Source organism: Pyricularia grisea, chromosome VI, assembly GCF_004355905.1.
Source record: "Pyricularia grisea strain NI907 chromosome VI, whole genome shotgun sequence".
NCBI lineage: Eukaryota > Fungi > Ascomycota > Sordariomycetes > Magnaporthales > Pyriculariaceae > Pyricularia > Pyricularia grisea.
Genome location: NC_044974.1, coordinates 1,019,767 through 1,043,600, shown reverse-complemented (window position 1 = coordinate 1,043,600; position 23,834 = coordinate 1,019,767). Strand labels below are relative to the sequence as shown.

The window sequence follows — 23,834 nt, the reverse complement described above, 5'->3', positions numbered from 1 at the left end:
AACGTGCGTGCGTGTGTACGTCAACGGAACGAACCTCTCTTACTGCAGACCGAGTTATGACACATTGGCATGTCCTCTGTTGAGCTAAACAACCGGGTGGCGCTTTTGAATATCCGTAATTGCTGCCCAGCCAACTAAATAGGTGCAACTACCCAAGCGTCAATGATATGACATCCGTTGATGGATACGCTCGCCTTCTTCGCTTCACCGCCGCCGGGCCCTTGCATATTCCCCTGGTTATCAGTTGGTGATACAAAACGGACCACCGACTACGGAGTACTGGCCTGCACGTTTGAATATGATAGGGGCTACTGTAGTATTGTACGTTGTGGCACGTGGCATTAGATGATGATTGGTCGTTTTCATTCCAAGGCATGGAACCCACATCGCCGACGCGGTGATGTGAAGACGTATGCCATTCATCAATTAGCATCTTAATATAAGTTCCATTTTTGTTTGGAGGCACAAAGCTGGTTTCTGTGGAGGAGATGTGGCCTGTGGGGATCCTTCCACTGAGGCTTCCGGTTTGGTCGGCCTGCCGGGACCGGAACAGAAAATGGTGGGGCCGCCGTGGACGCACGAGCCACCATCCGGGCTTGCCGTTCTCCATCCCTGACGAATTGCCAAAACATTTTTTTCTTGCTCTGAGATCATCAGCCATCTCTCAAATTATCCTAACAGCCACGGAGAGTCAACCATCACCAACCCTGCGCAACAACCAACGGACCTCGGCGAGCGAAAACAGCCAGCGAAACAGCTGACGATAATACACTAGTTTTGTTTTGGGAATAATCTGTAAACAAAAAGACTACAAACGCTGCGCTGTGCATCCTGGTTAAGGACCGCGTCGCGAATTCAATTATCCAACAACACATTCCTCCCTCATACTTCCATCGCCCACAGCCACGATGGATCACACACGCGATCCCTGCCCATGGGTCATTCTTAATGACTTTGGTGGTGCTTTTTGTATGGGGGTAAGCTATACATGACTGAACAAGCTCTGTTTTCTGCATTCTACATGACCGTGCAGGACTAACAAGAAATTTTCTTCCATCAACAACAGGCCATCGGTGGTACAATCTGGCATGGTGTGAAGGGTTTCCGAAACTCGCCATACGGTGAACGGAGAATCGGCGCTCTGACCGCCATCAAGATGCGAGCACCTGTTCTGGGCGGCAACTTTGGTGTTTGGGGTGGTCTTTTCAGCACTTTCGACTGTGCGGTTAAGGGTATCCGGAAGAAGGAGGACCCTTACAACGCCATCATTGCTGGATTTTTCACTGGTGGCTCATTAGCCATTCGAGGAGGTTACAAGGCTGCGAGGAACAACGCTATCGGTTGTGCCATCCTACTGGGTGTTATTGAGGGTGTCGGTATCGGATTCCAAAAGATGATGGCGGGAAGCACAAAACTCGAGGTGAGTGGTGTCATTTCAGATCCTACCCACAGCCAAGGCATGTCAGTCTAACAATCTTTATCTACAGGCTATGCCCCCTCCCCCAGAAGCCCAGCCGATTCCGGCATAAATTCACTCTACCGAGCCATCGACGACAATACCAGCAAACCAACGATAGACGTTCACCACTCTACTCTCCTTTTCAGATGAGGCTGCTACCGCGGCAGCCGCTTTGTATATTTTTTGGGTCATTTATGGATGGTGGGTGTTGAATCAAGTGTACTATAACGAATAAAATAACCCAAGAGATGGGGTCAGACGGCGCAACGATATGCGCGACAATACATTACAATAATACACAACCTGAGCGATCTACTCATCTACCTCGCGCAATTCTATTTAACTGACAATATTTAGATCGAATGGCACTTTTACTGCAAGCTTGAATCGCCCAACTCATTTGACGCATGGGCTAATCTGGTCAGATCATACCAGCATCGTTCAGAAAAACTTTGAAGTGCGCCTCGCCGTTGATATCAACCCACGCCCGGAACATACCGCCACAGTTGTGATCGTGCACAATATCGGTTCTCGATTCCATAATGCGACCCCTATCATCGGTCACGATTGCACACTCAATACCAATGATTCCACCTTCGCCTTCGCCCTTCAGGCCCCATCTGTCCTGTGCACTGCGCTGAAGCTCTCCTCCGGGACCAGCGACAGCGCTGAGAGCGTGCGATGAGGAGATCTGCTTGAAGCGCGCCATGGCGGCAACTGTCCGGAGCGCCCCAACACGCATAAAGCTATCGCCGTTGCCGGTGCCCGACCCAGCAAAGGAGCGTGTTGTGGTGACTGAGCGCTTCTGATCGTTGGGGAAAGGCATGCGCAGCAGTGGAGTGGGAAGACAGTCGGCTATCAGACTTTGGAGGGAAGGGCTCAGCTGAACAGCTGGACCAGGCTGTGAAAGCATTTTTTGCAAGCCTTGCGAACCAGTGGGGTCACCATTTTCAACCCATTCCTCGGCCCAGAACCCAGAGCCGGGCGAGGGAGTGTCTCCGATGCGCCCAGTCAGTTTATTGGTGAGGCCACCTGTGCTTGTCGCAACGCATATGACACCGTTGGAATCAAGCGCTACAGCGCCGACTGTGCCTTGCGGCACGTACTCCTTGGCAGACCAGCTCGCCGAGGCCCGGCCGTTGGACTCGCGCTCCCGCTGCAGGCCTCGGATGTGTTCGTCCCACCGACGCTGAGTGAAGAAGTACTCAGGCTCTACCATCTCCAGCCCGTAATGGTCGCGCGCCAGGACCTCGGCCGTCTCGCCAAATAGAAGAGTGTGGCCCTGGGCAGATGGCACATCTGGAGCCGCGCCGCGGCTGTCGTTTACGCTGAGGTCATCGTCTCCATGTTCAAGGATTTTACGAGCCAGCAGGATTGGGTGGCGCACTCTCCGCAGGCCAGCCACACCCACTGCACGCTTCGCATGACCGCGGGACACCATGACGGAGGCCTCCAGCTCGTTGATACCATCGCGGGTGAAGACCGCTCCGTGGCCGGCGTTGAACAGCGGGTTGTCCTCAAGCTGCAGGACTGCATGTACGGCTACGTCGAGCGCGTCTGGCAGGAGTTGCGCCTTGGACTTTTCCGCCGCTATGCCAGGCGAAGGCGTGGTCATGTAGGCGTGGGTCTTGGTGACTATTGTCAACAGAGCTTCCCGAAAGGCGTTGTAGCGTTCCGGTGGGAGGTTCTCGGGGGTGATATTACCCGCGCCGCCGTGGATGATGAGGCGCGGGGCCACGAGGCCCGTCTGCTGTTTGTATTCCATCCTTGCGCCGTCTATATGCAGATTCTCAAGTGAGTGTGCCCGCCGAGTCTAGCGCGATCAAATGCTGGGCTCAGCTCGATACTCTTTACGCCCAGGTTACGACGATATAGTCGGCTTGGCAAAGGCGATCCATACCTGACTTTCAAGTTCTGGAGCTAGACTAAAGATAGTCTTGCATTTGAGTTGCGGGTGCGGAGTGGAGTCCGGCTGCAGTTCGGGCCATTACATAACCAAATTGCACCTATCTCTTATCGACCCCGACTTGCCCGTTAAGTAAGGTGGATTGATCCCGCTTTCAAGGAACCCAGATGCCAATATACCATACCACCCTTGCGGTTGCGCAATCGCTGCCAAGAGAAGGCTTTCATTAGTCTCTCTGGTTTGACAGGTTAATATTGTCTAAATGCGTGGGGCGACTGTCCACAATGTTGGTATACTCCTCATTCTTGCATGCTCAATTCATTATCGGGATCTCCAGGGTAATTAGACGCTGCAGTTATAAGAATACCAAGATGTCTAGCTTGTTTTTATTTCCCTGGAAAAAGTCTGATGTACCCTCAGCTGTTCCAAACTATACTTTGCGCCGGTTCGATACTCTCCCCAGGTTCAGTCCAACATGGGTTCCCAGATATGGCCTACGCCTGTTGCAGAGGCAGACCAGGCAAAGCCAGCATCCGTGAAGCGCGTCCCTTCGAAAGATGTGTCTGAACAGCGGGCTGAAGAATCCAACATACCAACTCCGGACCAAGAACCAGTCGTTGGCGTCTTTGCTACTATCAGCAAGCTGATCCCTTACTTTCGCAACCCGCGTAATGTCTTGGTTTTCAAACTCGACGTCTTCCTGCTGGCGTGGATGTTTCTGGCAGGAATCATGAAGGAGATGGACCAGTCAGCCACTACCCAAGCATATGTCTCCGGCATGAGAGAGGACCTGAACCTGAGAGGGAACGAACTGGTTGAGTTCAACACTTATTTCTCTATTGGGTATGCGTTGGGCTTGGTTCCGGGACAGCTGATCCAGACTCGGTTGCGGCCCAGTCTGTTCCTGCCGGTATGCGAAATCGTTTGGGGTGCGTTGGTTTTGTTGTAAGTATTGTCATCCTTCTAAATGACACGACTGATTCGGGCGTCAAATGAAACACGTTCTAATCATCACCACGAGGGGCTGCCAATGAGCACAGCACTTACAAAGCACCTAACGCCCAAACGATTTTTGGGCTTCGATTCTTCCTCGGCCTCTTCTCGTCCGCCTTTTGGCCATCAGTTGTGGCTCTCATCTTCAACTGGTATACCCCTGCCGAGCTCGCGCTGCGCGTTGCATGCTTCACCGTATGTGATGTGGCCGGCGCCATGTTTCTGGGTGCGCTACAGGCCGCTCTTTACCGAGACATGAATGGAGTGCACGGCCTCGCAGGCTGGCAGTGGCTTTTTATCATTTCTGGCGCCGTGACCATGGGACAGGGGCTTATTGCGTTCTTCACGGTGCCTGACAGCCCGGAGACAACGAGAGCTCTGTGGCTGACGGGGCCGGAGAAGCGACTCGCAAGACACAGGATGGGTGAGTTTGGCGTCAACACGTCCAAGCGCATCCCGCCCAAGGTCCTGAAGAAGAAGCTGGGACAACTAATCGTGCACCCGGTCACTTGGTTCTTCCTTTTCGCCTTTGCACTGAACGCGTGGGCACACCGCGGCACCAGCTACTTTGTCCTGTACCTCGAGAGCATCAAGGACGCGGCAGGCAACCGCGTGTACGACACGTTCCACGTCAACATCCTGCCGCTGGGCGGATACGCGCTCCAGATCGTCACGAACCTGATGCTCAACTTCGTGTCGGACAAGTTCGAATGCCGCTGGCAGGTGAGCGTCTTCTCCGGGGTCGCAAACGGCATCTGCCTGGCTGTTCTGAGCGCCTGGCCCGCCAACACGTCAGTCATCCTGGCTTTCTACTTCCTCAGCTTCGGGACCAACGCCGGCGGGCCTAGTTTGATGGCCTGGATGGCAGAGATCCTGAGGAAGGAGCCCGAGGCGAGGTCCATCATCGTCGCCATGACGGTCATGATCGTCTACGCGGGCCACGCTACCATCCCGCTGGGCGCGTTCCGGGTTGCCGACGCCCCTAGGTATCCGATCGGCTTCCCACTGGTTACTGCATTCACGGCTGCGAGTATTCTGGTGCAGCTGGGGCTCCTGTGGTGGCACCGGCAGAACAAAGAGATCGCAGAGACTGGGTATGGTGGGAGCGATGATGCTGAGAGGACTGGAGATGAGGAGGCGAGGTAATGGAACCCATCTGCAAAGATGTCTCGGCAAGGTGATAAGCGTTGTGCGGGCTGTTGTAACCCACCCAACTTGAAGATTAACGCTGGAGTTGTTCTTGAGTTGAATATTGATTGGAGAACAACTCTTTTGTCTACCTTCGGAGCCGTAACTTGACCAATAGTTGACGGCTGTGCGAGCCGCTTATGCAGTGGGTGCGGGGATGGAGGCTGTTGTTTTATGAAAAGATCAGGGCGAGACAAAATAATCATCCCTCATAAGATACCCCGGATTTATAGCGTCACAGTTTTTAGAGGGCTGCTAGCAGCTAAACTTAATTAAATGAATTAGGAAAAGTAATTATAGCTTCAGCAGAGCTGCGCAAAGATGTTTACAAATTCTCTGCGGGACAAACTCCTGCAGCTCATTCAATCCTGTGATGCAAACACGACATCAGACTTTCCCGCTTTACTGGAACTGCGAGAACTTCTGAAAAACGGCATCAAACTCGAGTGTGAAGACGCAGGAAGCGAGAACGATCAAGAAAATGATTATCTGCCAACTCTAATACACCACGCTGCCAAGACAGGAAGCACCGAGCTGATGAAAGAGCTTGCTCAGACCCAGCCCCTAAACTTCAAAACAAGGTCGGGTTTGACAGCTCTTCACGTTGCTGCCGCGGGTCTTCACCTTGACCTCGTCCAGTTCCTCGTCGACCATATAGATTGTCGCTCAGCCACCACAAACCTTCACCCGAGGCAGGCCGAACGTGGATGGACGGCTTTGCATTATGCCGCAGCGGCGACAGAGTCTGTTGGCTCTTTGGTTCGCCAGAAAGCCGTCATCCTGCTACTGCTACACACTGCTGAGCACACAGGTAGCCAAGGCGGTGCGCAAGACATTCGTCATGTTAGGGACTCGAATGGAAAACTAGCACTGCACATCTTCCGGCTGCATCACTTGACCCACGCGCAAGACGCTGTTGGTGGAGGAGAGGATGCTGCTCGGGCCTATGTAGAGATGCAGCGCCTATTGTCGTCCCCGATGCAAGGCGTCGTGAGCACGCCGGTGAAACCGGAAGAGCTGATGACGCTAACGACTCCGACGGATGACGAGTTCGCTGTATGCATAGAAACACCGATTTACGTTCGCGAATGTTTGGTGGATCGCAGCAAGAAGGGCCTTCAAAATCAATGGCCGATATCCGAGAAAAGCAATGTGAAGAAGAGAGAGTACTTGCCAAAGTGCCACAGCTTTCATGAGAATGGACTCTGTGTCGCCGATGTCATGTACGGCAAGGGTATGGACTACATGAAAAGCTCTTGGTGGCGTGAAGACCGGGGCTTGCCATCAAGCATTGATAGTTGGCGTGGATTCAGGTGGTTGCACCTGCCAGTATGCAACAAAGTCTGGTTACAAAACGTAATCCGCGCCTATTTCGTCCAGCGGTGGACAGAGCTTACAAGAGAGTCGCGAAACATCCCCCGCTTGAGGGAGGAACATTCACAGATTCAAGATGAGCTAGAGCGATCGCTATCTGGAAGCATGAGACCGAAGCTCGTCCTTCCCTTCACTACCATGTCGGATCCGCCGAAAAAATGGAACGGGATGACTATCGCGGTGCCGTACCTGACGACGTGCCCTTCTCTATATTATAAGAATACGTGGGAACCGCTTGAGGAGAGCGCCAAGTCCAAGGTCAATAATCCCTCAATACCAGAGCAGATGAATAACGAAGTTGCCATGCGCCTGATCCACACCTACAGTAGTCGCCAGGACGTATTATACATGCCGACACTATTGGAAAGGTACGGGCGCGATGTAAGTCTGTCGCAGGAAATCAAGTCACGCTCCAGCGACCAAGTCTTCTATCAGTGGCAAGGAGGTGAAAAGGGCGCGATCTTGGATGGGGATAAACTTGTCTGCGTTGTGAGCCAACTCTGGCTATGCTTGATCGATGATGGTAGGTCGAGCCCAGATTCCCTACTTGTAAGACTTGCATAGGCTCAGAGATCTGTGGCAAACAATAGAACTGGATGGCACTGGCACTCTGGTTAGCCTTTCACCCGATACGGGACCGCTATCCACAACCTTTAACCTGGGCCGGGAACTTCATCATTATAGTGGCGTGGACAGCGACCTGGACCCATGGATATCCGAATTGGATGAGACTGCCAAGATCATCCCTTTCATCATCGCTTTGACGGCAAGGAAAAGTCTTGGGCAAACGCTGCAAGTCCAACAAGGCGCAGCAAAATATGGCCTGCTCGAAATATACGCCATGGCGGTGAGCAATGCTGTCAGTTTGTTCTCTCCCCCCACACAAGCCGCTCTAGCAATGGAAAACCGCTGTAGAAAGCTGCTTACATTTTCGAGATGCTTTGAGCAGGCATCACGCGAGCGGATGCTTGTCGACAACTTCAGGAAGCGTGTCGAAGAGGCCAAAGGGAAAGGCGATTCGCTCAAGATCATCATCAAGGAGGAGATGAGCCTCATACTTGACACCAAGAAAATCATCAGCGAGCTTGAAATCGTCAAAAGGTTACTGGCCGATCAGCTCAGCCTCATTATAGAAACATCCCATACAGTTAAGCTAGACCACGAGGAACAGGGGCATGCAATCAAGATGAGTATGGTTGGCGTCAATTCACGCCGTGTTGAGGATCTCCTCAAAAATGCCGAGGAGATCACCAGGAATGTAGGTCCGCTCCATTTTCTCTTACATTTTTCCATACGGAAATTCCTCACAATAGATAGTTACTTACTAGACTTCCGCCTACAGGTGTATAATCTACTCGATCTCAAACAAAGAGGGGCAAACCTGGCCGAGGCACAATGGACGCGCAAACAAGCAGAGGAAACTGCGAGACAGGGGAACATCATTATGGTTTTCACCATAGTTACTATAATCTTCGTAAGTCGAGTCAGCCACTAGCCCTGCTAGGATACGGACAGCCAAGTATTATTGAGGCGAGGTATGAGAATCTGACTGTGTTGGAATGACTGGGGTGCACAGCTTCCCATGTCTTTTCTTTCGTCGTTTTTCGCACTGGAAATCATCGAGTTTCCAAGAGACGATGAGAACGAGCTCAGGCTTGGTCTCAGTTGGACGCTGATGTACATAAGTATGTGATCCTCACACTCGAGGTTCTCCAACTTGGTCCGGCCTTGAAACTAATCTTCACCACGTAGTCGCCGTAACAGCTGCCATCGCAGTGCCGCTGGTCCTCATCGCGTTTAACATTAATAGAGTAAGCGGCCTTTGGAAGCACTACATAGGTCACAACAATACGCACAACGAAGCGAGACCGCGGGCTGTTTATCATGCGCACCAAGACATCAAAGTGGACAGTCAGGATGAAGAAATCGATGCAACAAGCATGCAGCCAACAACGTCAAGCCCAGGAGATACCACCGTCTTAGGCAAGAAGAAGCCCATGGCACGCGGTATAGGCAATCTTTTCAGACGAAGATCGAGGGGGCAGCATGCGGATGAGGTGACTGTATGAGCCAAAGAAAAATAAGGAATCACGTTAAATAGCAAGATGTGTCTTGGAATAGTTTGGATGAAAGCAATCCATAAGAGAATTAATTATTTACTATTATCTGTCTGACAGCGTTGAACTTTCACTCAACTACAAACCGCGAGGCCACATCCCTATACATCTTGCGTGATTAGGGGCCATTGGCATTGGGGGAAAAGACGACATTTGCAAGTTGACTTGCCAAGCCGTTTTTTTTTTTTTTTTTTTTTTTTTTTTTTTTGTTGTAGATAGCTCCTTCCTTGTACTGAATCTATGTGTCCACCCCAGTTTACCATAGTATTTCTAAGATGATATGTGGGGATTCTCAGCTAACTTCGGACGAACCCGACTTGGCTGATCAAGTTCATTTCACTTATCGTGACTGATATGAAAAAAAAAACCCCAGCGGCCAGCGAAGCTTGTGGGCACAAAGCTTGTTACTTCCTGAAGTCGAGTGTGATTATCTTCACATCAATACTTACTGTGTTTACATGATGTTTGCTACTTTGACGTATGCTGTAGATGCCGTATTGCCGATCAAATGACCGTGCTGATTGGGCACCTCGACTCGCCCAGGCCCACTTGCGGGGTCGATCAGCACCTTGTACTGCCGTCATTCGCTCGGTGAATGGATTTGGTGCACTGAAATCATGTTTCAGTAAGAATGTTCTCGCTGTCGGATGACCTCATAAGGCTCCAACTTTCCGTCTGTTCGTCAGACCTTGGTCCAGACCCAACAACTTCCCCAGCTTGCCCAGACCTCTGGAGCCACAAGCACGTCGAGTGGGAAAATAAAATAAAATAAAACCAAGCAATCCCAAGCAATGGAGAACAACACCCTGTCACTTCGTCATACATGTTGCTGTTGCCAACAGTGGGTTTTAAGGCTGGGAATATCGATAACCTCAGCCGAGATGCTTGCTCTGGATGGTTTTGTAGACTGATCCAGTTCAAAGTAAACCTTGCATCCTTCAGCCACATGTAATACTCAATTCGACACAAGAACACGAGAGAAAAAAAAGAAAAAAATAAGAAGACACCCCACAAGAGACACCAAACAATGGCGCCCTCTGATGATTTCGAGAAAGAGGCCGGTCTCGGGAGGCGACTCTACACTAAGCCGCACTCAGGCAGGCACCCGATACCTACAATCCACAGCTACCGCGAGCACAGGAAGGAGCTCGAGAGCCAGCAGCAACAGACCGAAGCTGCTCAACACGGACCCGAGGATGATTCCAAGCCGAGGCGGGCGTACGACTCGGTAAAGGCCATCTTCAAGGACGAAGACAAACCTCGTGCAGACCATGATCCATACCCTTCCACGAACAGGCACCGAGCAGACAGGCCGAGGAACGAGAGCCCTACTGGACGGTATGACCACGGAGGTGATGATGACCAGGAGGGCGACCAAGATCACGAGGAGGAGGAGAATGGCAACGTTGATCGCAAGGGCAAGGACGAATCCAGTAACGGTCATGGTCACCACCACCATGGTGGGCTCAAGAAGCATGGCAAAGGCAAGAAGAACGGAAAACCGGAAAAGTCAGCAACCGAAACTGCTGCGAGCGCCCTGGACCCCAAGGAGAAGCGCAAGGCCATGAAGAAGACCAAGAGGCTGGGCGGCGGACGAGAAGTCACAGATCCAATCACACATCTTCCCATAGTTATCCACGACCGAACGGACAAGGACTTGAATTCAAGCGCGGGCAACGATCTACAACCCGGGCTCTCACATGAGAAAACCATTGGCGAAAAGTCAGAAGAGGATCTGGAGGATGAACGTGACTTTTCGCAGCGTGGTTACAATGGAATGCAAGCCTTGTTTCCACCGCCAGACTTTGACCATCTAAAACAAGAGCTGGAAAAGATACATGAGAAGGCTATGGTTGTGGGCTTGATCGTGACTTCATGTTTGACGGCGTTTCTGATGCTTTTCTTGACGTCTAAACCACCCGAAGAGGCTCCCAGCAGCTTTCTGGCAACCATATATCGCATTACTTCCAACAGCGCAGGAATGGCCGTCTTTGGAGGTCTGGTGGTTGCGGCTGTTATCGGTACCGGCAACTGGATGCGTCACAAGGTCTCGGAGCTGTTCGATGACGAGACCTGGGATGCAGCAAAACGTGAAGAGGCTGTTGTATTAGACTCGGAAGAAGAGCTGCCAGAATCCGTCCAGTGGCTCAACAGCATGGTGGCCTCGATCTGGCCTCTGATAAACCCGGACTTGTTTGCGGGGATGATTGATATGATCGAGGACGTCATGCAGGCCTCCCTGCCCAAGGTCATCAAGATGGTCAGCGTGGACGACATGGGCCAAGGAAGTGAGTCTGTCCGCATTCTAGGCATACGGTGGCTACCCACGGGCGCAGCAAGCCAATCTGTGTCAGCCGACGGCAAGATTGAACAGTCTGGCGAAGGGTCACAGGATGGGTCGCAGCACGAGTCCCAAAACGACATTCCCAACACCGACGGTGATGAAAACATTGAGAGAAAAGACCACAACGGAAGACGCGATGGAGAAGGTGACATGGATGGTCCGGACTCGCTCACAAAGAAAGAAGAGTCAAACCCATCCGCCATCAGGACGGGCATGATGGCCGAGGAGGGCGATTTTGTCAACCTAGAACTTGCTGTGGCCTATCGCAGCCGTTCTTCTGGCAAATCAATCAAGTCGAAATCCAAGAACGCCCATTTGTACCTCAAGTTTTACCTCCCTGGCGGTCTCGCCGTACCCGTTTGGGTTGAGGTCAGAGGATTCATCGCCACCCTGAGGCTTCGGCTTCAGCTTACTCCTGATCCGCCGTTTGTTGACCTGTGCACCATGACATTCCTTGGCCAGCCCAAGGCGAGTTTGTCCTGCGTACCCCTGTCAAAGCACAATCTCAACATCATGGATGTGCCCCTGATCTCGTCCTTTGTGCAATCCGCCATAGACGCTGCCATGGCGGAGTACGTGGCACCAAAGAGTCTTACTCTGAACCTCAAAGACATGCTTGTTGGCGAAGACTGGAAAAAGGACACGACAGCGCGCGGAGTTGTCTGGATCTTTATCAAGCAGGCCCGCGGCTTCAGGCAAGGTGATACTGGATTGGGTCCCTTCAGCGAGTCGACATCGGATGCCTATGTGACGGTGTCTTGGGGAAAGTTCGGCAAGCCTGTCTCGGCAACGCGAATCGTCGAGAAGGAGCGCAACCCCGACTGGCACGAATGGGCGTCCATCCTCGTCACGCCCGAAGAGCTCAATGCAGAAGAGAAGCTGCGCTTGCAGCTCTGGGACTCTGATAGATGGACGGCCGATGACGACCTGGGAAGGGTAGAGATCGACTTGAAGTATCTTATGACCAATGAAGAAACCGTGAATCGGATGCAGGACCGAGAAGACAGGTTCTGTGGCGAGGACACGGATGAAAAAATGCCTGGGACGCTCACCTGGTCGGTTGGTTACTTCTCCAAGACTCGCATTACGGACGAGATCCTCGAGAAGCAAACCTACAACCCAGAGATCAGATCCAAAGCTCAACTCAAAGAGCATGTGTCGGAGACGGCAGAGTACAAACTCCGTGAGTCGGGCAAGGCGCCTGATGACAGCGAAGTCAAGCAGCAAAAGGCCCAGGACTACAAAGAGATTGAGGACAACATGATGATAACTGCACCTCCATGCGAGGACAATCCTTCGGGCATTCTCAGCATACAGATTCACAACATCACCGGCCTTGAGGTGCAGCGACTAAGCCGGCAGGACAGGAAAACAATGATCGAGTACGCTGAGGAATCGGAGCACGAGGACGACATGCCTGACAGCTACTGCACCATCATACTTAATCACAGGAAGATTTACAAGACTCGCACCAAGCCCAAAAACTCAAAGCCCTTCTTCAACGCTGGAACGGAGCGTTTCGTCAAGGACTGGCGCACCGCCGAGGTCATGATATCGGTGCGAGATTCCCGTGAACGGGAGGATGACCCGCTCCTTGGCCTCATCTTCCTACCCCTTGCCAAGGTCTTTGCAAATCGAAGCCAGCTACACGAGGACTTCCCCCTAATCGGCGGCATCGGTTACGGCAGGGCGAGGGTCAGCATGGTATGGCGTAGCGTCGAGCTGAAGTTGCCGCCGAACCTTTTGGGATGGAACTACGGTACCATCGAGATCAAGGATGGCATCAGGTCCAAGGTTTACGGTGCTCTGCCTGCCGACATTCGCAAGAATCGCATCAAGGTCCGGACGAATATGGACAGGATCAAACTCTACCCGCGCGGTGGCAGGCACGGACAGAACGGATCCGACGGTCGTCCTGGAGAGTGGAAGCCCAAGGAGAAGAAGCATCGGGACGGCGCATTCCTTCCAGTTCGCAGACGCTACGCATCGTGTCTCGTTATCGAGTTCAGGGAAGACGGTTTGATCGCCAACAGCACCGCAGCATTCGCGGTGCTGTGGCTCCATGAGCTTGTGGATGAGGAGGAGCAGGAGGTCACGCTCAAGGTATGGCGGGGCTCCAAGGATGCGCTTAAGCGAGCTGAGTCTTGCTGTGACTATGAGGGGATGCACGACGGTGAAACCCACCTGGGGGAGGTCGTCATGACATTGAGATTCTGGCGCGGCCTCTCGGGCTTCCACAAGAGCTACGCCTCCAAGTCTAAGAACACGGACATGCGCAATGTCATGGAGTGTCTGGACACCATCACAGACGAGGGCCTGCGCGACGAAGATGGCGACGAGGGCGACGACTCGGATGACAGTGACAGCAGTGACGACGAAGGTGCTGAGGCCCGGGGTGAAGACAACAACCAGGACGACCAGGAGACCGCCGAGGAAAAGGAGACGCGCAAAAAGCTGCAGACGCACGCCAACGACTCGGAATCGGAAAACTCAGACAGCGACGACGACGACAATGACAGGCTCAAAAGGTCAAACGGGCAGTCTCCGCGACTCTCGCTGTCCCGGTTCAAGAAGATCAAGACCATCTTCAGATCACCTGTAAATGGCGGCACGGACGCGGCACTCAGCGTTGTGGCGCCAGGTCACAACTCTCCTGACGATCCGGACACTGGGCTGAGGAGTCAGTTGAGGGAGTACAAGGACCACCATCGGTCGCTGCACCGGAAGCATCGGGGCGTGATGCAGTGGCGGGTCGCCAGGGAGGCTGACCACCTCGGTAGCAAGTTCAGCAGGCTCAAGGGCACTGTGCAGGGGGCTTTTAAGCATGGAGACAAGCATATTGGGATCGAGACTGAAGTTTAAGATGTGAAGTTGGTTGGTAACAAACAAATAAGAATTGATCGAACAGAATGAAGGGGGATATGGTCTCGTTTCCTTTTGAGTGGAAAAGAATAATCATAATGTCATACATAACCTTTTGCATTCGCATGTCTGTTAATTTCTAATTATTAGTACGATGAAATGGGAATACGTACCTACGACTGATAATTGCAGCCTACTTGGTTGGGTGCGTAGGCTCCGGCATGCATGAATTCATCAAGCGAAAATAACATGGTTGGTGACTTGCTAACTATCTTGAACCAAGCCAAACCTCCTAAATTTCGTAGTACATCATTTGAACGGTGTTGAACATGTAACGTGTCTTATGCACATAGTACAAGCAAGGGACGAGGTATCACGGCAATCGAGCAATAGTTGAGACGGCTAGAAAAGATTGGTATAATGCATAGAATGGCCATTTTGGGTAAACGTGCGCATTCAAAAAATATGAAGAGCATAAAAGTCAGATTACAAAATAAGGGCGGGAGCGCCGCATAGGCTCAAGGCAGAGAAGAAATAACGTCCACAAAGTAGCAAAAAACAGGCTTCTCATCCAACGTCCCTCTTCCTCTGCCGTCAAAACAGCAAAAAGCAAAAACCTCTACAAGGCAAGCTCGGTTCTACAGACGAAGAGGGAACGAGAAACTGCAATTGAGAGCCAATGTTTAGACGCGGCTGGCAGCCGTCTCCATGGGAGCCGTCTTCTCGGTGCTGTCGGGGCGGTCCAGGTTCATGTGGGTCTCCTTCTCGATCTGCTCGAGGTTCAGGATGGGGGCGGCGGCGTTGGGGCCGTCGATGACCTTGGCGAGCTCCTCGAGGGTCGGGCCGCGGGTCTCGACGTACTTCCAGAAAACGAAGGCGAACTCGAAAGCAACCCAGAACTGTTTTTTTTTTCTTTGTCAGCAAGACTTTGAAAACCTCATAACTCTTTTTTTTCTCAGAAGGGGAAAAGGTGACTTGTCTCGACTTACAGTGTAGATGAGGTACAGCTTCCAGGTGTGGTTCTCAAAGTGCTTCAGGGCGGGCGCGTTGGCCAGGTTGTTAAAGGTGAGAGCGAGCTGGATGACCAAGTTGAGAACCATCATTCCCTTGGCGCGGAGCTGATATGTCAGAATCTCAAGCGCGTAGCCGATGAGGAGACCGGACCATGCGATGGCGTAAAAGACTCCAAACAGCCAAATGAAGAAGACGAGGGCCATGTCGGAGCCCGCAGTACGGTGCTCCTCGTAGAGGCCGCAAGACAGACACCAGATGATGAGGGTGCCGAGCATGCCTCCGGTGGCGATGAGGAAAATCGGACGACGGCCAAACCTGTCTACTAACATGGCGCATGTGATGGAGACGACGACGGCAAGCATGGAGTTACCGGCGGAGAGCTGTAGATGGTAAGAAAAATTGAAATCTCGTCAGTAAATGCTGTATTCTCTGTTTAGGTCACAAGTGACAGTCATCAACTTACACCCAACCTAGCCGTGGAGTCGGTGATGCCTGCGTTTTCGTAAAGGATGGCACTGTAGTTGGAGATGATGGCGTTTCCGGACCATTGGGAGAAGAGTCCGAGCGAGATCAGGATCATGAGACGGTAGCGGTTGCCCGGGGTGCGGAAAAAGTCCATGTAGCTGCTGTGCTTGTTTGCGGCCTGCTCCATCTTGATGGTCTCACGAATCTCGCGGAACTCAAACTGGACGGTAGCGTTCTGTGTGTCACCATTGGCGTGGTACTTGGCCAGGATTTGAAGGGCCTCGTCATCCCGGTCGTTGGCAATGAGGAAACGAGGAGACTCGGGGACCCCTGAGCACATTATCAGGTCTTGATTAGAGAAGCTGAAATCTTTCACAAATTCGTTGAAGGGGTTTGGGGAGCAGATCCAGCTGCTACGCTAGCAAAGCTTTTAAAAACTTACAGTAGATGCCAAGAAGCTGAATGATGGACGGAATTGACTGCAGGAATGCAGGAATTCTCCAGGACCACTCGTTATTCAAAGTGTCGGTGCCAAAGGCGGTCCAAGCAACCACTAATTATCTGGTCAGCATACTTTCTCCCTTCCATCAAAGGCGAGCGTACGAGGCTGCTACTTACGAACGGCGCCAACGTTCCACAGACAGTTGTAGACGGTAGTCAACCTGGCGCGGTGCTGGGGGTGGGCAATCTCGGTCAGGAGCATGGGGGAAGCCATCTGGGAGAAGGAGTTTCCAAATCCGAGCAGGAAACGTCCGCCCATGAATTGAGGTAGTGTGTGACAGAAGGCTTGAAGAACAGCACCGCCGGTGGTGATGACGGCTCCGATGATGATGGGCCACTTGCGACCCCATCGGTCGAGTACGAAAGGACTTGCAGTATCGCGTCATTTTAGTGTTTTTCTTTTTCTTTTTTTACTTCAAGTGACACAGACAAAATGTAGCACACTTACACAATGGGAATTGATACGACACTTCCAATCTGGTACAGTGCCACCAGGAATCCAAGAAGACCGTAAGTGCTCATGTCCGAGTCACGGGCAATTCCAAACTGATCTCTCCAGCTGTCGAAGTTCTGGATAGAGTTCAGAAGCATTCTATTTAGAGAAAGAGGAACTCAAGTCAGCAAGACATCTCCTGATTGCGAGCCCACAAAACACCAAAAGACTTACCCATCGTAACCGGTACTGGCCGAAGCGATAGACAGGATGAAGGCATACCAGCCCAAGGAACGCAGGCCAGGCTCCCTCCACCAGGTCACCCGCTCAAACTGCGGCGCCTCCTCGACGGCCTGAGCCAGGTTGGCGTCATTGCTTTTGGGAGACTTGACCTTGGAGAACAAACCCATCTTGACGGGTATTGCCTTTTGCCAAGGAACGTCTGATGATGGTGTTTTTGAAGCAAAAGACAGAAAGGAAACTTGAGGTTCTGTCGTCAACAAAGAGACAAAACTTAAGATCAGAGATCAAGCTGCACAACTATAGCTCGAGAGCTGCCGCGATGTCGTGAACGGACAGACAGGAAGAGGATGAGAGACCAGAAGAGACAAAAGAAACAATCGTTTGATGTAGTTCTCCACGTCCCATAATTATATCTGGGGGATCCCCAACGCCAACCGCAGAAAACACGGGGAAACCGAGAACAGGGATCTAGCCCAGTAGCCACTCCGAATTTTCGCATCTGTCTTCCGTCTTGGGAGCCAGGGGTGGTTAATGTCAGCCGGGTCCCATGTTGTGGCGACGGAACTATTTGGTAAAACGGTGTGGGTATTAGACTGGCGGGCAACGCATAGATCCAATCTTGGGATACACAAGCATAGACAAGTTGTCTGTTGGGCGCTGCCTTTTCTTTTTTTCGGCTGGGATCTCCGGAGCAAGCGGCCGGCTGAATGCTATAGGTAGAGAGTGCATGGAAAAAAGAGGAAACGAAGCCGTGCTAGGCTGGGCTTTGGCTGGGCAAAGGGATCGATTGTGTCGTACACAAAAACGAAAAAAAATAGATCTCTATGGCAATATCATACCTCTTTAATTTGATCCAAAAGCGAAACTGCAGGTAAGTCTTGGGTTTTCCACAAAGTATGTAAATCTCCCCTATCAGAGCCACGGACAGCAAGGCTAAGAGTCTTGTGTGCGGAGCGTACCAATGCTGTTGTCCAATTGGGATTTCAGGAACATTTAGCCTAAAGGCCAACGCCAACGAGGCCAAGGACGAGGCCAAGGCGCCGCTCTTGCCGAAGCTTTGCCTTGGCGGAAAGGTGAGGTTCACGAGCTCCCGGTATTCTTCGGTTGAGGAGGTCCTCTGCGAGATCAGCTCGAAGGCGGCTCAGCCCTCGGCCCTGGCCACCCGAGAACACGCAATCGAATCCTCTTGCAAGCGTTGAGATGTGAATTTCATCCATTTTCTGGGTTGTTTAACCAGTTTGGTGTTGGTTGCGTCCCTAAATTGATCCCAAGAGCGACTAATGGACGGGCTTATGAGGCACGATTGACACCATCAACATGTCTTCGAGTGGCGGCCAAGGAAATAAAAAAAAGAGGCACAGTCAGCAACACTCATTGTAAGTGGTGCTGTCGTTTGAGCCTTGGTCTCTGGGCTGATTCGCCGCTGACGGTGCCGCAGTCCTGCCCAAACACCAGCGTCGAAACTCGATTCGTCCGTCATGTGCCGTACCAGTAAATGTATTTTCGTAGCTCCATCCTGAAGGCCCAATACCAAGATTTGACAAGACTCCAGAGTTTCGAGGATTCGTGGAGTTTCGGCCCTCGTTCCCTTCATCAGCTTGGCGAAAGCGGGCCCTCAGAAAAAGCTTGATATTCGGAGCAATGCTTTTTGGTCCGACTGTATGACCCGACCTGGTGGTTTGAGAATCGAATGATGTGCCCCATCAGCTCAGAAAGGAGGGCCGAATCCCCCAGTAAAATGTTTGTACGCGAGTTTCTGCTTGTTGTGGAGATCGGAGCTGCATGCAGTTGACTGCTCGGCAGCTGAACTTGCTGAAAAGGGACTACTAATATAACAGTGATCCTACCAAGAAACAAGCATCGCGTGCGCCCACATGTCTTGTCTTGAAAGGGCTTTGAGACTGCAAATAGCCAAGAAGGCATGGTGGAAACATAAAAAAAACTGACAATAAAGCAGGCAGTGTTGTAGTACTTGCGAAATTAAACTTGGTAGGTGATGTTTGAATCAAAAGTATCCAATTGCAATTGAAACACCCGCCAGCAAAAATTTTGCTTGTGCGTAGAATTCGTAATACACCCTCCTGAAAATGCAAAAAAAAACAAGTCCAAAATATCATCTCCTCTCGTCAGCCCCAGCAAACTTGACACTCTTTCTCCTCTCCCGCTCATGCCCAAATGGCAATTGCCCACTAGCTGCAGGACCAGAGCCGCCGCCAAGCATGCCCCCGGCGCGCCCAGGACTTGAGCTCAACGAGATGCTCCCTCCCCGTCTGGCCGCGGCCCCGGCCGCAAAGGCGCGGTCGAGATGCCCGCTGAGGGCATCACGTACTCCATCAACGGCCCGGCTCTGTGGCGCCTCGTGCGGATCGCCTCGGACGAAGGCCAGGCTGAGATCGCTCAGACCCGCCAAGTGCTGAGGTTGCTGACCCCCACCAGGTGGCAGGACCGGTGAGCCCCGGGCGCTAGGTCCGGCAGAGTACGAAGCCCTCGTCGCGGCCGCCACGGCTTCCCGCAGGCTAGTGCGGCTAACCTCCTCAGTCCTCGCGGCTGTGGACTCTGCGCGATATCGCCCAGGGAGGCAGGCGTGGCCGCATCCATCGACAGGGCAGCATCCATCCGAGATTCCGGCGCCTGGGATCATCTCAGGTGCCAAATAAGGAAATGTATCACCCAGTTCAGCTACACCATCAATAAGGCCAGTTGTACCATCTGCCTGCCGCGAGTTTAGCGAAACGCCATGCCATATGGACATGCACGAAGAATGGCCGCCATGTGCGCAAGTGGGGCAATACCACCATGTAGAAAGGGGAGGCATCTTGGAGGGTTTAGTGGCGGATCCCGTGCTATCTTGCTCCTGGGACTTGCCATCTCCTACTCCATGTCCTTCTGATGTGGGTATGTCGTAGTCATCGACAATAGCTGTAACATGACGATGTCCGCATATTGAACAGGGTCCTGCTGGGGTCTGGCACTTCTTGCACGGCTTCCATACTGTGTCACTTGACGTTGACGACCTGTCCATCTCGCGCGGCCTCTTGCACTTGCTGCATAGGTACGCAACACTAACACCCTGCTGCGCCTGTGCAAAGACGGCCGGGTATCCTTCGACCCAGTAATTCTCCAAGATACCTCCAGGCCAGCCTCTAACGCACAGCTTGCGCAAGAGCGCAGCCTCGACGAATAGATTCATGCCCATTAGCCGCGAGTGGTGCTGCCGGAGGATGGAAGTGGCGAGATGAACGTCTATCAGACCATCAGGGACGAGAGGTCTGAGCAATAATATCATTGCAGAGGCGTTCAGCGCGGAATGCTTCTTCTCAAAATCGAGCGCACGAGAAAGTAGTGCATATGGTTGCAGAGGCGTTGCACGAAAATTATCGAGTGGTGGGTCTGATTCCTGTCCAGGTTGTAAGGTGGGAAAGGGGTATGAAGGGTCGTCTTGCCACGGTAAGTAGTCGCCCTCGATGATACTACAGGACTCTTCATCTTCACTCGGTGTACGTAGATTAGGGATTGGAAGGGGCAGATCTATAGATGCGGGAAGACTTGTGGGAGGCCCATCAGATGCAGCCTGCCTGGGAGATTGACTGTCCAAGGTGGTTTGGCTGTCCATGACATTATCTGCATTGTACTCATCGGAAGTCTGAGTATTAATTGCACCTGTCGGACGCATTGTGCGTTGCTGGTGCAAGAGCTTCAACGAAGGATATTTCGGAGAGCCCGAAAGGTCTCTGCCCCGTATTCGACTGTGGAACTCGCCAGTGACGGGACTCTGACTCCCTTGATGCTGAGAGGGCGCACTGGTAGGTGCTGGATGTCTGCCCCTTTGGACGGCTCCAGCCTTTACTTCAGGACTGACTGACTGTTTCGTAGAGGGTAAACTTCCGCCACTGGTCTGGGAAAAGTAAAACATGTTGCCCATGCTTTCCGTCGAGTCTTGCCTCAGCACAGGTCTATGCCTCTGACTCTCTGGTGACTTGGGCTCTACATAATCAGAAGGCAGCGGTGTTGAACCCAAGGACTTCCTAGAGCCAGGAGGTAAATCCATTGCTTTTGCCATGGCATCCATGTCATAGAAGTCGTATCCCTCCGTAATGGAATGCTGGGTATGATCACTGCTATTGCTCACCTCGGACAATGGGATCGAGTCGAGACGCTTACGCGACTGGATTGGTGAATCCGAACGATGATGGACAGCAGGTGGAAGACTGAGGTTCTCGACATCTGATATGGACGTGAGTCTGTCGCCGACATGATGCAAGCTTGTTGGGCTTTCATGCATTTGATTTTGTTGACGAGCAGTAGCGTCGCTGACTGGCCTAGCCAATGGTGTCGGCACATTGGAGGTGCTCTCAAACTCTTCTGCTAGTAGAGACCTGGCCAATGGACGAGGCGTGCCCATAGAGTATTGTTGGCGAGGTGTGAGCTCGTTGCTGGTGACTGGGTTCCTAGCAGGAGGCTGTGCCCCTCCCTTGGCATTTGCGCGTTCTTCTCTGCTAGATTCCAACCTGAGCTTGGCCTGGTTCATTCTCCTACCCAGGTGATACTGGGCCCTGCTTCTGAGAAGTAGGTCCATGGCAAAGGCAAGGATTCGCCAAGTCTGTGCTAGGCGAAATTGACTGACAGCATCAGCTGCTCGAGCGTAGTGCCGTAGTATGCCCACTACTCGGTCAACCATAGGTTTACTGCCAGGCTGTGGATTAAATGGCAGTTCCTTTGACAAAGTCTCGAGATATTGCGAAGACAAAAAATGGTAAACGTCGACTCTAGGCGCTGCCGGAACGTGTCCGATGGCCATAGACTGGTGGTTTTTATAGAGACCGGCAACCTTGAGCGAAGGCTCCAAGGCAACGGCAGGCTCATTTGAGATAGTTGTTGATGGTGGTGTTGTGCTGACGGTATTTGGAGACGACTTGATGCTAGCTCGTCTGCTCCTCACCGCCGGTGCTTCTGGTTTCCGGGGACCGAGGAAGCTAGTAACTACCTCGTCCTCGGAATCGCTACGACCCATGCTGAACATGTTGGCGACAGGGCTGGAGCCACTTAGCTCATTGGGGGAGTCAGCTGGCGGCGGACGCATGTCCATGCGGTGGAGCGAGGCTGGCAGGCGAGGTCGACGGGGCTGGGTCCGTTCATCTAGTAACATGACGACATCACCACGAGGAGAGAAAGCCATCGCCGAGACTGGAGTTCGGTCAATGACCTTAGGGGCAAATGCAACGTCACACTGACTGAAAATACCATCAGGTCCGGCTGTCCAGAGCAGATCAGAATCGAGCCAAAGGAGAGACATGGGCGAAATATCAAATCGGTCCACCTCTCTGTATGGCATTGTAGGGCGGGCAAAGTCCCAAAGATGAACAACAGCGTTGGAATGACGTTTCCCTGCACTGCTGGTGTCATAGGAAACCGCAATCTGCGCCGCTCTTCGTCCCTGGACTGTGGCAGACCACTGACCCGGTCTCCAAGTCATTGCGGCCGCCGGTGCTGGCAACGTGATGGAAAGCTTGGGCTTCTGTTTCTTGTCGGCGCCGGGAGAAGCATCCCAGACGTGCAGCTTGCTGTCTGTACCAGCGCTGGCAAGATGCTCACCATCATGATGCCACGCCACTGTGGTGCACGCACGGTTTGCCTCGTGGGCGTTGATCCTGAGCACAGGCTTGGCAGACATGCGGCTGTCCCACTTCATGACGACGCCGCTGTCGGTACCGCATGCGAAACAGAACCCTTCCTTTGGGGACCATTTGACGTGGCGCACGCCATCGTTGCACTTGCCGGCGTGGATCTGCCGAAAGGTAAGGCCACCGCGGTTGATCGATATGGGGTCGCGCGTGTCAAAGCATCGCACGAAGCCGTCTTGGCTACCGGAGAGAAGCCACGAGTCCCTGTGAGGGTTCACGTCGAGCGCGTTCACCTGGCGCGTGTCCTCGCGGATCGTGATGGTGTCTAGGGCCGCCCCGGCCCTGCCGATGGCTCCAAAAGACCTTGTAATGTCATAATGAAATATCTTGCCGTTGCCGCAAGCCGTGTAAAGGGATTGCGCGCCGCCGCTGGAAGAAGCCCATTTGACATCCTTGATGGAGAGCTTATCTCCGACCGAAGCTGTTGCGCTTGGGTTTGCACGCGCCGCCTGACCAGTCAAGCTGGCTCGCAGGTCGGCATGCTCTTCAATGTTGCAACCGTCGAAGCGGACAATCTTCAAAATATGTCGACCGCCTAGCACGGCAGAGCGACCATCGGGTGAACGATCGAGAGCTGCGATTGGCACGCCAGCTTGGAACACGGCATCTTGTGAAGCGGAGAGGCGGTAGACGACGGGGAGGGCGGGGTTTGGCGAGCTCGTAATGGAGTCGTTCGCATGGTCTATCGGGGGACGGCCCAGAAACCGGCGCATGTTGATGGGTCTCCCTTTCCGATGCAAGGTATAGACCAGGTCATTCTGGTGGGGACATGACTGTACTCATTACTTTGGCTGGTTTTGTTTAAGTGGTAGGTAGTAAGTAAGGTAGGTACCTTGTCTTGTTCCTGGCGCAGATGATTAGCGTAGGAAGTTGTTGTTGACTGACCATTTTTGTCAAGGTCGAGGACGGACCTACCTAGTCAGGTATCCACATAATTACGATCACAAGTTACACAACAGAACCGCAGCTACCCTTGCAAGCCTTGCAGCCTTGGACAATGTACCATAGTACTACTGACTACTGAGTGGCTACCAAGTCGCTGCGTCAGTGCTTATCTTATCAGTTCCAATGCCCACTAATAACCACGCGCACCTTACCAATGCAGCATGGAAGGTTCAGGAGCGGCGGCTTCGTAATGTTCCAGTCGGCTTGACAAACAAATTTTTAACCCTTTCGCCGCGCACCGCAACTACAGCTACAGCTACAGGTTAGCTGTCACGCAAGTCAATTGCACCTATCAAAAACCGCCCCTCG

The 23,834-nt window shown here is 52.6% G+C and overlaps 8 protein-coding genes across 8 annotated transcripts; 4 read left to right on the top strand and 4 right to left on the bottom strand.

Annotated features, from left to right (window-relative positions):
- The first annotated feature begins 506 nt into the window (after positions 1 to 506).
- Positions 507 to 5,449, top strand: PgNI_11438 (uncharacterized protein). Its single transcript, XM_031131405.1, has 3 exons — positions 507 to 977; positions 1,067 to 1,420; positions 1,488 to 5,449. The coding sequence occupies exons 1-3, from the start codon at positions 909 to 911 to the stop codon at positions 1,527 to 1,529; spliced, it is 465 nt and encodes a 154-aa protein (XP_030977050.1). The 5' UTR covers positions 507 to 908; the 3' UTR covers positions 1,530 to 5,449.
- Positions 1,881 to 3,224, bottom strand: PgNI_11439 (uncharacterized protein; the record flags this gene model as incomplete). Its single annotated transcript, XM_031131406.1, has 1 exon — positions 1,881 to 3,224. The coding sequence occupies one exon, from the start codon at positions 3,222 to 3,224 to the stop codon at positions 1,881 to 1,883; it is 1,344 nt and encodes a 447-aa protein (XP_030977051.1).
- Positions 5,450 to 5,867: 418 nt separating the features above from the next.
- Positions 5,868 to 9,176, top strand: PgNI_11437 (uncharacterized protein; the record flags this gene model as incomplete). Its single annotated transcript, XM_031131404.1, has 5 exons — positions 5,868 to 7,443; positions 7,511 to 8,178; positions 8,263 to 8,394; positions 8,497 to 8,605; positions 8,673 to 9,176. 5 exons carry the CDS (start codon positions 5,868 to 5,870, stop codon positions 8,987 to 8,989), a joined length of 2,802 nt encoding a protein of 933 aa, XP_030977045.1. The 3' UTR covers positions 8,990 to 9,176.
- Positions 9,177 to 10,064: 888 nt separating this feature from the next.
- PgNI_11436 (uncharacterized protein) lies at positions 10,065 to 14,243 on the top strand (the record flags this gene model as incomplete). Its single annotated transcript, XM_031131403.1, has 1 exon — positions 10,065 to 14,243. The coding sequence occupies one exon, from the start codon at positions 10,065 to 10,067 to the stop codon at positions 14,241 to 14,243; it is 4,179 nt and encodes a 1,392-aa protein (XP_030977044.1).
- Positions 14,244 to 14,926: 683 nt separating this feature from the next.
- Positions 14,927 to 17,181, bottom strand: PgNI_11435 (uncharacterized protein; the record flags this gene model as incomplete). Its single annotated transcript, XM_031131402.1, has 7 exons — positions 16,891 to 17,181; positions 16,672 to 16,815; positions 16,341 to 16,591; positions 16,165 to 16,275; positions 15,721 to 16,070; positions 15,233 to 15,637; positions 14,927 to 15,142 (listed from the first exon to the last, which is right to left on the bottom strand). The coding sequence occupies exons 1-7, from the start codon at positions 17,064 to 17,066 to the stop codon at positions 14,927 to 14,929; spliced, it is 1,653 nt and encodes a 550-aa protein (XP_030977043.1). The 5' UTR covers positions 17,067 to 17,181.
- Positions 17,182 to 17,306: 125 nt separating this feature from the next.
- Positions 17,307 to 18,016, bottom strand: PgNI_11434 (uncharacterized protein; the record flags this gene model as incomplete). Its single annotated transcript, XM_031131401.1, has 2 exons — positions 17,307 to 17,463; positions 17,739 to 18,016. Coding segments are annotated over 2 exons (435 nt in total), but the record flags the coding sequence as incomplete, so codon positions are not given.
- Positions 17,724 to 18,098, top strand: PgNI_11433 (uncharacterized protein; the record flags this gene model as incomplete). Its single annotated transcript, XM_031131400.1, has 2 exons — positions 17,724 to 17,770; positions 17,897 to 18,098. The coding sequence occupies 2 exons, from the start codon at positions 17,724 to 17,726 to the stop codon at positions 18,096 to 18,098; spliced, it is 249 nt and encodes an 82-aa protein (XP_030977049.1).
- A 914-nt stretch (positions 18,099 to 19,012) lies between these two features.
- PgNI_11432 (uncharacterized protein) lies at positions 19,013 to 23,293 on the bottom strand (the record flags this gene model as incomplete). Its single annotated transcript, XM_031131399.1, has 1 exon — positions 19,013 to 23,293. The coding sequence occupies one exon, from the start codon at positions 23,291 to 23,293 to the stop codon at positions 19,013 to 19,015; it is 4,281 nt and encodes a 1,426-aa protein (XP_030977048.1).
- Between the last annotated feature and the right edge of the window lie 541 nt (positions 23,294 to 23,834).